This window comes from Orycteropus afer, unplaced genomic scaffold, assembly GCF_000298275.1.
Source record: "Orycteropus afer afer isolate SDZICR_OR568_19922 unplaced genomic scaffold, OryAfe1.0 scaffold00127, whole genome shotgun sequence".
NCBI classification, from domain to species: domain Eukaryota; kingdom Metazoa; phylum Chordata; class Mammalia; order Tubulidentata; family Orycteropodidae; genus Orycteropus; species Orycteropus afer.
Window position 1 is genome coordinate 2,043,949 of NW_006921714.1, and position 15,022 is coordinate 2,058,970.

Sequence of the window (15,022 nt, forward strand, 5' to 3'; positions counted from 1 at the left end):
CACATTCCCTTTGTTCACACCTGGCCCCAGCACCACTGTCACTGGTCCAGCCTCATCTCAGTTCAGCAGGGCAGAGATGCTCTACCCAAAGCTCAGGTCACACGCTCATTCCTGAGCCCCTGCAGCCCGTGAATACTGCATGCTGATTGGCCGGGCTTGGGTCATATGTTCCAATCCTGATGCCTCATCCAGACAACTTGGGGGAGAGGCTGCAAAGGTGAAGTCTCAAAGTACAATCAGGGCTGACACTGCAAAAACGAGGCTGGGATGTTGGGGACACAGGAAGTGCACGTCCGCGAGAGCAACTTCAAATAATGAGAAGCTGAGAGGGCAGACGGAGCTTGTGGGCATGCTGGGTAAGGAAAGCCTGTGGTTTGTGCCTAAAGCTGGTCTCCTTGGGACGCATGGCGTGGGGACTCCGCTTTGCTGGACTGGCCTCTTGGTGCCCAGGGCTGACCCTCTAGGATCCTAGGGTGCAGACTGCTCCCCACCCCGGGAGCTCAGCCAGAACCTCTCTCAGTTCTGGGGCTTTTACAAATGACACAGGCGAGGGGTCCATTGAAAAATCATTTTATTATCAACATCATCTTCCCATCTAGCCAAGTGTCTGTCATGTATAAGGAATGTCAGTAAATATTCCATCTGAAGCTTCTTTGTACATATTTCCATCGATAAATAAACTCTGAATTCACATAAAAAAGTTAAACTTAAATAACTCATATTTCCTTCTCTTGTAACAGGCATATATTGGTAAAATATAAATATTCTTGGACTCAGGCTTTGTTCTAAGTGAGGACAGGGATTCATCACATGGTACAATTATTGACAACAAAATCAAGAAACTGTCAGCTGGTGTCCTGGCTCGGACGAGTACTGAGGTGGGAAACGGAAGATTCACATTTGGTTTCTGGACCAGGGGAGGGGCAGCAGTGATGGTGAGAAGGGGACATGTTTTCCTTACAACTTTGATAAAATAACCCGTTCTGCCGCTGCATCTTAACTTTGAATCTGTTCTGGGGATTAATTCCATAATCATTTTACTGAGAACTCAGAGGTCAACTAACAAAATATGGCACATAATCCATTTGGAACAATGTCAGGAGGTTCAAAATGATCATTGGGCTGAAATGATATGCACAGAAATGCACGTGGAGAGCGGTGATGGGGGGGCTGTTTGGTTAGTTCATTGTGGTCAGTTGAACATTCATCTCTGGCCTTGGCGCCCTGGCAGTCACCCGCTGGGGGCAGTCGGTCATCCCTGGTGCTCTACGCAGGACTCAGAGCATGCGGGGGATGATGGTGAAGGGCACGGCCGGGCTGCTGGCCTCCAGCTCCAGGGCTGTCAGGAAGCACTCGGTGGCTGCCCTGTCGTTACCCTGGGCTTGGAGGACCTCGCCCAGCCCGTTCCAGACCTCGTGGGCTGTCGAGTTCACCTGGACGGCGTCCCGGAGGATCTTCTCTGCTAGACTGTAGCGGCCCAGCTGGTGAAGGATCAGAGCCTGCAGGCAGCGGAGAGACAGACAGACAAACAGACCATCAGAGAGACTCTGTGCACTGGGCTTCGATGTTGTCCTTGAGTTTGCAGTGAGTTCCTTGAGGGCAGGAATCCATCTCCCATTGTGCTAGGCCTGTATTATGTCCTCAAATACTTCATGCACTCGAGGTAACAGTCAAGATACTCACTTGAACTCCAGGAAGCTGCTGCCATTCAACTATTTGGGAACCACAAAAATGGCATTTTCACATGGTTCATCCCAGTGCTTAACAACCAGGAGTCCATCAACCTGCATGGCTGTCCTGGCTGGTACCCACTGATGCCTGCCTACATGGAACTGTACCCCTCGTCCTTTTTTTAATCTAAAGAAATGCCAGTTGAGATCCATTTGCAGAAAAATGAAACAAGATATGTACCTCACACCACACACAAAAACAAACTCCAGATGGATCAAAGACTTAAATGTGAAACCTAGAACTATACAGTTTCTTAAGGAAAATTTAGGCTCAAACTTAAGGGCCCTAATATTTGGTATAAATAGACTACCAAGCATAATTCAAAATGCACCAACAGCAGAAGAGAAGCCAGATGATTGGGACCTTCTAAAAATTAAATGTTTATGTGCTTCCAAAGACTTCTCCAAAAGAGTCAAAAGAGAACCTACAGATTGGGAAAAAATATTTGGTAATAACATATCTGACAAGGGACTTATCTCTAGAATTTATAGAACACTCCAACACTTCAATAACAAAAAGACAAACAATCCAATTAAAAAATGGGCAGAAGACATGAACAGACACTTCACCAAGGAGGATATTCAAGCGGCCAACAAACATATGAAGAAATGCTCACGATCATTAGCTATTAGAGAGATGCAAATCAAAACAACAATGAGATACCATCTTGCTCCAGCACTAGTAGCAAAGTTCAACAAGACAGAAAATAACAAATGCTGGCGAGGTTGTGGAGAGATTGGGACTCTCATACACTGCTGGTGGGACTGTAAAATGGTACAACCATTGTGGAAAGCAGTATGGCGATTCCTTCAAAAGTTGGAGATACAAATACCATTTGACCCAGCCATCCCATTACTAGGTATATACCCTAAAGAAGTGAGAGCCATAACAAGAACAGATATATGCACGCCGATGTTCATCGCAGCACTATTTACAATAGCCAAAACTTGGAAACAACCTAGATGTCCAACAACTGAGGAATGGATAACCAAACTTTGGTACATTCACACAATGGAATACTATGCAACGCTAAAGAATAATGTAGAATCTGCAGAACACCGCATAACGTGGATGAACTTGGAGGACATTATGCTGAGCGAAATAAGTCAGTCACAAAAGGACAAATATTGTATTAGTCCGCTATTGTAAAAGTTAAGGAAATGTTTATATATTGGAGGACATTTTCTTTGTTGGTTACCAGGGGTGGGAGGGAAAGGGAGGGAATGCTGTTAGATAGATAGAGATAAATATTGATTTGGGTGAAGAGAAGGGCAATGTACCAAATGTGAGTGACCAGTATGGCAGCATTGAGGATGAGAAAGACAGAGAGAGTTACATGGGCAGTACAAACAACAAATATGAACCCCTTTGTAAATACAATACTGAGTTGTTAATGAAAGCAAATATGGGTATAGGGACGGATAGATGGGTGAACAAGCTAAACAATTATGTATGTCTAAATGGAGAGTGTATCCAAGATCATATACAGGGTTGGCAGAAAATGGGCCTCTCGAAGAGTATGAAGGGATGGACACTGGGAGGAGGTAACTATGGGGAGGAAGTGGGAGGGGAGCTGCTGCATTGTAAATTTTGGTCAATGACATGAGACAAAGTATATGTGAACTGCTGTATGAAAAGTGAATTTACTCTGTAAATCTTCACCCAAATCCTAATAAATAAAAAAAAAAAAAAAAAAAAAAAAAGAAATGCCAGTTAAGGCACTAATACCATAATGATCATAACAGGTTTGTTTTAACTCCCACTGTCTCGATAGCCTAACCAAGCCCCTGATCTCACTGTCCCGTGTGGCCCCAGATCATTCTACAGAGTTTTAATCGGGGTGTATGTGTTGTTTCCTAACTGTGTTTCTAAGTTGGGCATCTCCACGACTGGTGTCTTTGTATCTTTGACTCAATGGATATCCTTTCATTTACTCAATCGCTCCCCTCTTGGGACACTGTATCCAGTTTCTTTTCTATTATAGGTCATGCTGTGATGAACATCTTTCTGGATATTGGTAGATTTCAAATACTGTCATAGCCCTGGAAATCTTTGGTTCAAAAGACTCTTACTCGGAGCCTCCCCAAATAGTGTGAATAAAACAGAAAAAAGAGGAGCTACTTGTGTATAGGGCAATGGGGGAGGGCTCAAAGTCCCCTTCAGGCTCCTCCCACTGGAAGTGATGTGACTATTTAGGGATCCTTGCTTAAGGGCAAATTTCCCCCAAGTGATGTCAGAAAATGTGTTCTCCAAACATTTGGGAAGCTATATTCCCAAAGGGATGTATCACTTTCTACACCCATAACAGAGAACCAGTAGTTGTCTCCTGTCACACCCCCTACTACCATTACTCTTACTTTTTGCTAATTTCATAAGTGAGAAATGCCTGAAATGCCCTTCCCACTTCCTTCTGGAAACCTGCATCTCTGGTAATGACTGAGGTTAAATGTTTCCCACGTGGAAAAATGCAGAATTGAATTCCAAATTTTTATGGAATCCAGACTTTCTGGATCCACAGAAACTGCTGCCCTGAGAAATCGTTAAAGCTTGAACCAAAAGTATCTCCTGCATTCTTCTTTAAATCAAACAATGAACTAGTTTATTTAGTAAAGAATATTTGCCTTGAACATTGTGTTTTTGTGAAGAACTGTCTATATGGGATCAACTGACAACAGCAACTAGAAAGGTCAGATAGGAATCATGGAGGCAGTGAGTTCATGTTCATGGGGCAGGAACAACTTGGAAAGGGAGGGCGAGAATGGTTTGTTAACTTGAAGAATTAGTCAGTCACTCAACTACAAATGTAGAAATTACCCAGTTGGTGTCTGTTTTGCTGTGGGTACTGTCAATAACAATAAAAAAATAGTGTTTCCCATGCACGTGTTACCATCTGTCCTCCCCCTTCAATACCAATGGCTCTTGGGCTTATGCTCCCTCCGGAAATGGTTTACTGTGGACCAATTCCTTTTCGGTATGCTGACTCTCTATTCCTTCCATTTTCTTTTGATGTTTCCTGAATTGTTCAGTATTTTGCCCATAAAATCCCTCAATATGGCGACACAAGGCTTGAATTTTTCCTTCAGTTCTGTCAGCTTGAGAAATGCTGAGGACATTCTTCCTTTTGGTTTTCTAGCTCTGGGACTTTGTACATTTTGTTATGATACTTCACTTTGTTTTCTCGGGCCACCATTTGAAATCATCATCTTCTTCTTCTTTTAACTCTCTATTGTGATTTGGGTGAAAGCTTACAGAACAAACTGGTTTTCCATTCAACAACTCATCCACACTTTGCCTGTCACCAGGAGTGCAGTTCCCACAGTGTAACAGTACTCTTCACACTTCCTCCCTGTGTTTGCATTTCCATCCGTGCTTCTTTCCTGTCTCTTCCTGCCTTCTGAGCTTCATGCCTGGGCGAATGCTGCCCTTTGGATTCCAGTTGGTTGATTGTTCTAAGTGCGTACCTCCCTGGAGTTATTGTTCACCTTGTAGGCCCGTCTGTCATTTGGCTGAAAGTTGAGCCACTAGGGTGAGTTCAGTTTGAAGCCTGAATGGTGTCTAAGAGCCACTGTCTCTATCACTAGTAAGCCTGGCCTTCTTTTATTATTTTGAGTTTTGTTCCACATTTTCCTCCCCCTCTGTTCAGGATTGTCAATTGTGTTCCCATGCAGAGCAATCAGTAGTGGTAGCCAGGCACCATCTTGTTCTTCTGGTCTCAGGGTCATAGAAGCTGGGGTTCATCGGGCCCATTAGTCCTTTGGACCAATTGTTTCCTTGCATCTTTGAATTCATTCTTCTTTGCTTTGGATGGGCAAGGACCAATAGCTGAACCTTAGAAACCTTAGAAAAGCTTCTCACAAGCTTTTAAAACCCAGCTGCTACTCACCAAAGTAGGCCGTAGAACATAGTCTTTGTGGCTGTTGTACCAAGTGGCTTAGCTATTCCCTGAGAGTATGGTCCTAAGCCCCCAGGCCCAGCAACTCATTCCCTTAAGGTGCTTGTTTATGGTGAAGACATCTCCTTTGAAACCTTCTATTCAGTTCTTTTACTTCATCATGCCTTTCATTCACTTTAGCTACTCTATGTTCAACAGCAAGTTTTGGAGTCTCTTTTGACATCCATTTTGGTCTCTTCTTTCTTGTCTTTCTAATGATTTTTGTTTCTTCATGATGGTGTCCTTGATGTCATCTCACAGCTCATCTGGTTTCTGGTCGTTAGGGTTTAATATGTCAAATCTATTCTTGAGATGGTCTCTAAATTCAGGTGGGATATACTTAAAGTTGTACTTTGGCTCTTGTGGGCTTGTTTTAATTGTCTTCAGCTTCAACTTGAAATTGCATATGAGCAACTAATGGTCTGTTCCACAGTTGACCTGACTGTATTGAGCTTCTCCATCTTCTCTTTGCACAGATGTAGTCAACTGGATGCCTGTTTATTCCACCTGGTGAGGTCCATATGTATGGTCATGTTTATGTGGTTGGAAAAAAGGTATTTGTAATGAATAAATCATTGGATTTGCAAGATTCTATCATTTGATCTTCAGAGTCATTTTTATCACCAAGACCATTATTTTCCAACTATCAATCCTTATTTGTTTTCAGTTTTCACATTCCAATCACCAGTAATTATCAATGCATTTTGATTGTATGTTTGACCAATTTAAGAGTAGATAAGTTGGTAAAAATCTTCAATTTCTTCATCTTTGGCATTAGTAGTTGGTGTGTAAATTTGAGTAATAGTTATGTTGACTGATCTTTTTTGTTAGCTGATGGATATTATCCTATCACTGACAGCACTGTACTTCAGGTTAGATCTTGAAATGCTATTTTCAATAATGAATGTGACACTGTTCCTCTTCAGTTTGTCATTCTTGGCATAGTAGACCATATGACTGTCCAATTCAAAATGGCCAGTATTTGTCCTTTCTAGTCTACTAATACCTAGATAATACCTAGGAGCTCTGGTGGTGCAATCTACTTCCGTAGTGATACCACCTCAGGAACCCAAGGAGGGGTCGCTGTGAGTTAGGTCCGACTTAAAGTTAGTGCATTGGTTTGTTGTTAGATAATACCTGTCTTCAAGTGTTCCATTTCATTTTTGATGACTTATAGTTTTCCTAGATTCATACTCATATTTCATGTTCCTATTATTGTTTGCAGCTGTTTCTTCTCACCTGCCACATCAGCAAATGAAGGCCCCACATGCTTTGCTCTGTCCACATCATTAAGGCGGATTCTACCTGGAGCAGGCAGCTCTTCCTCAGTCATGTTTTGAGCATCTTCCAACCTGAAAGGCTTATCTTCCGGCATTATGTCAGGCACTATATAAGTTCTGTTGAAAAACTGATGTTCCACTCTTTTGGGAGGTGGCATATTGTCAAGAACCGATGGTACTGAAGGGAGAAGTCCAAGCTGCACTGAAGGCACTGGTGAAAAACAAGTCTCCAGGAAATGATGGAATACCAATTGAGATGTTTCAAAAAACAAATGCAACACTGGAAGTGTTCACTCATCTATGCCAAAACATTTAGAAGATAACTATCTGGCCAACTGACTGGAAGAGATTCATATTTGTTCCCATTCCAAAGAAAAGTGATCTAACAGAACACAGGAATTATCAAACAATATCACTAATATTATTGTTGTTGTTGTTGTTATGTGCCGTCGAGTCAGACCTGACTCATAGCGACCCCTCCTTGGGTTTCCGAGGCAGTATCACTACGGAAGCAGATTGCCCCATCTTCCTTCTGAGGAGTGGCTGGTGGATTTGAACCTCCAGCCTTCTGGTTAGCAGTCAAATGCCTTAGGCACTACGCTACCAGAACTCCTTATACATAAGTAAAATTTTGCTGAAGATAATTCAAAAGTAGTTGTAGCAGTATATTGACAGAGAACTGTCAGAAGCTCAAGCTGGCTTCAGAAGAGGATGTGGAATGAGGGATATCATTGCTGATGTCAGATAGATTTTGGCTGAAAGCAGAGACTTCCAGGAAGATCTTTACTTGTGTTTTATTGACTATCCAAAGGCATTGACTGTGTGGATCATAACAAATTATGGACAACATTAAGAAGAATGGAAATTCCAGAACACTTACTTGTGCTCATGAGGAACTTGTATGTAAGACTAAGAGGCAGTAATTCACACAGAACAAGGGGTATCCCTTTGTCTAAAATCAGGAATGTTGTATATCAGGATTATATATTTTCACCATACTTATTCTATCTATATACAGAGAAAATAATCTGAGAAGAATGTAGTACCAGGATTAGAGGAAGATTCATTGACAACCTGTGATATGCAGATGACACAACCTTGCTTCCTGAAACTGAGAGGACTTGAAGCGCTTATTGATAAAGATCAAGACTACAGCCTTCAGTATGGATTACACCTCAACCTATAACAAAACTCCTTACAACTGAACCAATAAGGAACATCATGATAAATGGAAAAAAGATTGAATTTATGAAGGATTTCATTTTACTTGGATCCAAAATCAACACCCATGGAAGCAGCAGTCAAGAAATCAAATGGCATATTGTTGTACTGGGCAGATCTGCTGCAAAAGACCTTTAAAGTGTTAAAGAACAAAGATGTCACCTTGAGGACTGAGGTGCATCTGACTCAAGCCATGGTATTTTCAATCTCCTCATGTGCATGTGAGAGCTGGAAATGAATACGGAGGACCAAAAAGAATGGATGCCTTTGAATTCTGGTGTTGATGAAGAATATACCACCAACTGCCAGAAGGACAAACAAATCTGGGGGTGTACAGGCAGAGCACTCCTGAGAAGTGAGGATGGTGAGACTTTGTCCCTGTACTTTGGACGTGTTATCAGGAGGGACCAGTCCCTAGGGAAAGACATCATGCTTGGTAAGGTCGAGGGTCAGTGGGAAAGAGGAAGGCCCTCAACAAGATGGCTTGACACAGTGGCTGCAACAATGTGCTCAAGCTTAGCAGTGAGCGTGAGGATGGTGCGGGCCGGGCAGTTCGTTCTGCACATGAGGCTGCACATGAGGCTGTACACGATAGGAATATAAATATATTTTTTCTAATTTTTCAGACCCAAACTAGCTCACTCCCCCACTCTCCCTCTTGTAAGGCACTTCCTTTGTCATGGAGTGAATTATGACATCAATGGTGTATTTCAGGGCTTGCGATGATTCTCAGGGAACCACAGCACCTAACTTTGTATCAGTGCCACACTATTCTAATTTCTGTTACTCTAAATCATATTCTAATTGATGGGATTAGAAACTTTCTTCACGGGTTTCTGCTTTTAGTGTATTTCCGATAATCTCGGCCTCTGATATTCCACATGAATTTTAAAATCATTTTGTTCATTCCCTTTGGGAGTCACACTAACTGTATTAAATCTCTAAGCATACGTGGGAAGCATGGCATCTTACAATGTTTAGTCCCTACCCAGGAATGGGACATGGCTGCCTGCTGTTCACATCTCCTTCTCCACTGTCCAACAAAAGACTTGCACTTCCTTCATGTGGCTTGTGGTGTCACCTATGAGGCCTCCCCAGCTTGTCTTCAAGCCTGACTTTACAAATAGCAAGGGACAGCTGGGCAGCCCTAGGAGTGGACCAGCCTGCACAGGTGGATGGATGTGCTTGTCTCAGGGCCGTGGTGGCCAGAGCCAGAGGCAGACCAGCTGGGCACGCTCCAGGCGCCTGTCCTGACAGGAGACCTGAGGGAGGCAGGAGGATGCCTTCAGTGGCCAGTGTCGACTCCTGACCTCTCCCCAGGGCATGGAGACCCAGAGATGGTATCTGAGAGCCTGAAAAGTGGCCTGACTCCTGAGAGTCACCAGCACTCACTGAGCGGCCCCAGCTGGAGCCTATGGTCCCGTGGAGGAATTGACCAAGGAGACCCCCGGGCCGCAGGCAGAGTGGTGAGCTCTGAGGGAAGGAGGGAATAGAGGAGTGGGCACTCCACACCTCACCCCAGCTTTGGAAGGGGAAAGGCAGTTCCAGGATCCTTGGAGGGGAAGGAGAGGTCCACCTCAGACGAAGGGCAACCCAACCCTGGCCAAGGACACAGCAGGCTTCAAGGTCAGCTCTGCCCACATGGAAGCAAAACTGGAATGAAACCCCCTGTTCTCTTTCTTATTAACACCAGCACAAGCTTAACCATGTCCTTGTGGAGTCACTGGGGAGGAACAGGTCCCAGGTTGGATCTGCCAGAAAGGTCAGGGGACAGACACCTATGTGTGAATGTGTCCTGGGGAGCCCAGTCCTGGGCTGGGGGCTGGGAGAGTGAGAAAGGGGTAGAGGCTGGGCCAGGCCAAAGTGTGTCTCCCTGTTTGAAGCCTTGGAATGAGCGGGGGCTGGCCGTCAGAGCTGAACGAACTTTCCTTGAATATTAAACACAATGTGCTTTCTAGACTCCCTCCTAGAGCTCTCCTGGGTGCCAATGTACAAAGGCCAAGAGCACAGTCCAAAAGTTCCTAACTGCCAGAACACTGACCTATTTCCTTACTCTAAAATTACGAACAAAAATAAATCTCAGGCCTACACAATGCTAATTAAAATCAGATGTTTTCTTTCTTATCTGCTCAGTCATTGGGCTAAAAGATGAGTGATGTGTACTCTCCAATTGTACAGACTCAATTAAGGAAACATACCTTGTCAGACTTCAGGCCTTCAAGACCTTGTGCTGGCAGTTTCAGCACAGTGTGGAGGAGGTGCGTGGTGTTTTGATGCAGTGGTTTTGAATCAGTATTGTTATTCAGCCTGTCAGGAAGTCTGGGTCCACTGCTGACCGTTAGTCCTCTCTCCACACACCGCTCCCTTGCTCCCATGGAGCTCTGGGGAGAGGGAGCTGTGGGAGTCTGACCTACAGAGGTGGGAAGTGGTCGGCTTCAACAGGGAGACCACACTTCCGGCCTGGCCTCCAGCCCAGGACTGGGCTCCCCCAGGACACAGTTCACACATACTTGTCTGTCCCAGCCCTGTCCCCAGATGTCTGGCTGTCCCAGACAATCAAGATTTCACCTCCAGTTCAGTTGGCTCTCCCCAGACTTCAGTGTGAACTGCTGGGTTCCAGGCACCTTCCCAAGGCAGGGTTCCAGGGGCCACTGGCAGAAGCTGCCCAGCCCTCTCTGCAGATGCCACCAGAGACCACTTCCCACCTCCGCAGACTTGCTCCTCACAGCTCCCTCTCCCCAGAGTTCCCGAGAGAGGGCAAACGGTCAGCTGTGTACCCGGGCTTCCTGACAGGCTGAATAACAATACTAATAATAACAACAAGTAGCCTTGCCATGTTTATGACCTGCCAGGCACGTGAGTCAACTAATTCTTCTGGGAGTGCCAAAGCAGTTTCACACTGGGCACAGCCAGCAGACATGTGCACCTGGTGTGAGACTTACTGCCTGCTGCTGGAGGGGAACAGCCCACAGCCAGGGGGCACCTGTTACGCGGTGGAGACAAACCCCATGATGTATGTGTTAGGTAGGGAGAGGCATACATCACAGATGCATACAGTCAGCTCCTGCAGGGTTAACTAGAACCCCACCTCCTATCTCTAAGGCTGGCCTGAAATCCTTTGGGCGTGGGGCCTAGGGTGGATGTGCAGGTGGTAACTGATCAAACCCATCTCCTAGGATGGGGCTCTCCCCCCTCTGGGCCTCCCATAGAAAGAATCTGCTAACTCCTCAATATACAACCTCCAGGGTCAGATGGAGTGGATGGCAGGCCACTTCCAGGCTGCGCCCAATGGGACGTGAGGTCCCCATTGCTTCCTTCTGCGGGAGGTTATCACCCAGAGTTCACTTTGGAACATTCTGCTGTAACCGACAGAGAAAGGTGGGTGGGGTGGGGCAGTGAGCAAAGGCATGAAAAGATCTGCTGTCTTACAAAAGGGTCCCCAGCACCTTTTTCAGAGGGTGACCTTCTCAGACATGGTTCCCACCAAGGCCCAGTGGTAGGGAGGTACTGAGACCCCTCAGTGCGATGGATCAGTACCACAGCTGCCAAGATGGCTTCCAACACACTGGTGACTGAGGAGGACACAGCACAAGGCAGTGTTTCATTCTGTTGTATATAAGGTCACCATGAGTCTACTTGCTGGCAGCAACTTGTGTGTTGTGTGTTGCTTGTGATGCTGGAAGCTATGTTACCAAATTCCCATAGAACAATGGGAATTCCAGTACACTTCCTGTGCTCATGCAGAACCTGTACACAAACTGAGAGGCAGTCATTTGAACAGAACAAGGGGATACTGCGTGATTGACGATCAGAGTTGCATCCTTTCACCATACTTATTCAATGTGTGTGCTGAGCAAATAATTTGAGAAGCTGGGCTACATGAAGAATGCAGTTTTAGGACTGGAGGAAGACTCACTAAAACCTGCGATATGCAGATGACACAACCTTGCTTGCTGAAAGTGGAGATGGCTTGAAGCACTTACTGATGAAGATCAAAAACTATAGTCTGCAATATGGATTACACCTCGACATGAAGAAAACAAAAATCTTCACAACTGGGCCAATAAGAAACATCATAATAAATGGAGAAAGGATTAAAGTTTTCAAGGATTTCATTTTACTTGGGTCCACAATCAATGCCCATGAAAGTAGCAGTGAAGAAATCAAACGAGGTATTACTGCATTGGGCAAATCTGCTGCAAAAGACCTCTTTAAAGTGTTTTAAAACAAAGATGTCACTTTGAAGACTGAGGTGCCTCTTATGCATGTGAAAGCTGGCCAATGAATAAAGACAGAAGAATCGATGCTGTTGCATTGTGGTGTTGGTGAAGAATATTAAATACACCATGGGCTGCCAGAAGAACAAACTAATATTGGAAGAAGTGCAGCCAGAAAACTCCTTAGAAGGGAAGACGGTGAGAGTTCATCTTACATACTTTGAATGTGTTATCAGGAGGGACCAGTCCCTGGAAAAGTCATCATGTTTGGTGAAGCAGACGATCAGCAAAAAAGGGGAAGACCCGCAATGAGATGAATTGATACAGTGGCTGCAACAATGGGCTCAACCACGGCAATGATTCTGAGGACGGCGCAGGAGCAGGACCAGGCAGTGTTTTGTTCTGCTGTAGACAGGGCTGCTATGAGTTGAAGCCAACTGGACGGCACCTAACTATCACCACCATCACCACCGGCACCACCATCACCACCACCACCACTACCACCAGCACCACCATCATGATCACCAACACCACCAGCACCACCACCACAGGCTCTGCTACTGCATCAGCCCCATGCTGGTTTCTCCCTTGGAATGGAGTGTTCCTGCCCATCAGGCATGATGCTGGGCACTTTCACTTGTTCATCTCATAGTAATCTATTTATTTACTTATTGGCATTCACTTTTATTTTTTTTTTTAAACCATCACAATCAAATACCAGTCATCTAGGTAGCCTCAAGTCTCTAAGCCCTATCAGACATAGTCATCACTTTTGAGACAAGCTCAGAAGGGACAAGTGCTTGCCTAAGGTGCCAAGGCCAAAGAGGACGGAGCTGCAGGTGAGCCCAGGTCTGCGTGATGCAAAGGCCTGGCTCTTTCCCCCATGCCCACCACTGCCTCTCATGGTAAGAGGCCCACCTGGGGCCCAGCTGGAGGGAGGCTCCCCCTCCAGAGGGCTCAGGCAATAGCCCAGGTAAGTGTGAGTGACAGCAAATGGGTGTTTGCCACGCTGTCCTTCCCTTTCGGTCTCCAATCACTGACTGCCGACTTCACTGCTCCTTCCCATGGTGACGGTGGGAACATGCTGCTTCCTGGATGTGGCTTCCTTCTGGCTCAGGTGTGCTACCTGGGAGCAGCGTGTGCACTCACTCCTGGACTATGAGGGTTCCTTCCCCTTTTGGTGGCCCACCTGGAGGCTGCAGATGCCAAAGGACTGGGGTCTCGTGGTGGCCAGAAAATGGATGGATGAGATGTGGAGGTCTAGGGCTGTGGGGCAGCAGAGAACTGGAAGTCATGGCTCTCAGCAGCACTGGCCTGCCTCCACCCTGCTGGAGGGAGGCCGAGCCCACCAGCCCCTTAGCTGGGGATTGCATTCAGAAAGCAGAGGCTTCAGGGTACACAGCAGGGGACAAGTCTACCGGCCCCCCAAGCCTCCGTAGAAAACCAGTCCTGATGGGCTCATCTGACCACCACCCTCGGCACTTGGCAGCTAAGAGCCTCTGGGGTTCTCTAGTATTCTAGGGTTTTCATGGGCTTGGAAATTTCCAGCCCATATATCTGGACTTATTTCCTAGTGTACGAACAGGCTGCCGTTTCCAGATGACCTTGAAGCTTCCAGAGCAGTCTGTTTAGTGGAATTAATTCCTAAAGCTGGAGCTGAGTGGGGAGACAGGACAGGCTTGCCAGGGGCTGCTAGCTCCGGCTTGGCAAGAGAATGAGCAACGGGCCTCTCCCCAGTGTCCAGTGTGCCAAGAGCAGCTCAGACATCAGTCACACAATGGGAGCAGCCAGAACAGGCTCCGGCGGGGGTCTGGGCCATTGTGTGGAGCCAGCGTTGTGGGAAGGCTGGACTGGGGGGCTGGTCTCGTGCTCTTTGGCACTAGAACCCCGGTGTCCCTTCAGTCCTACAAGCCCTGCCTTCTCTCCTCTCCAAAGACTGAAGGCCAGCTCCTGAGGCTGGCATATCTCTGTTGTCACCACCAGCTGGACCTCTTTGCTTTTCAACCTCCTCCCAGGGTAGCTCTCTTGGTGCCGCCAGGCTGTCGGCCCATGTGTTTCCATGGGGTGCAGCCCAAGCACCTCTAGTGTCTCCAGCTGCAGTCAGTCCTGGCCTGGGCCCCTCCTATCCACCTCTAGTCCATCTGCTCAAAGCCCTCATGGATCCTCTCCTTCCCATACCCAGAGGTACACGGCTCCAGTCCAGCCCCAAGACTAGCAGGAACAGAGGTTACAATGACTGCCATGCTCTGGTAGCATAGTGGCTAAGGCACTTGCCTGCTAACTAGAAGGCTGGCAGTTCAAACCCACCAGCCACTCCTCGGAAAGAAGATGGGGCAATGTACTTCTGTAGTGATACTGCCTTGGAAACCCAAGGAGGGGTTGCTATGAGTTGGGTCCAACTCCCACAGCACATAACAACAACAACAACAACCACCCTCCCCTCCACTGCCCATGTTAAAATCAACAAAACCCTGCTGAGTGACTGCTTGGGTCCCAGCAGGGGATACAGAGGTAGGTAAGATGCAGGCCTGCTTGCAAAACACTCAGGGCCCAGTGACGGTCACTGGGTAGTCATGACAGGCCAGGCGCGGGGATGCCCCGGCAGGCAGGACCTCATCTAACTCTGGCCCTCATGAGCTGTG

The 15,022-nt window shown here is 46.4% G+C and overlaps 1 protein-coding gene across 1 annotated transcript in view; it reads right to left on the reverse strand.

The window, feature by feature from the left end:
• Positions 1-1,277: 1,277 nt before the first annotated feature.
• TTC7B (tetratricopeptide repeat domain 7B) overlaps positions 1,278-15,022 on the reverse strand; it is a 397,140-nt gene continuing 383,395 nt past the window's right edge. The window contains exon 19 of the mRNA XM_042781492.1: positions 1,278-1,499. Coding sequence (XP_042637426.1) covers positions 1,278-1,499 — 222 coding nt within the window. The remainder of the gene's footprint in view (positions 1,500-15,022) is intronic.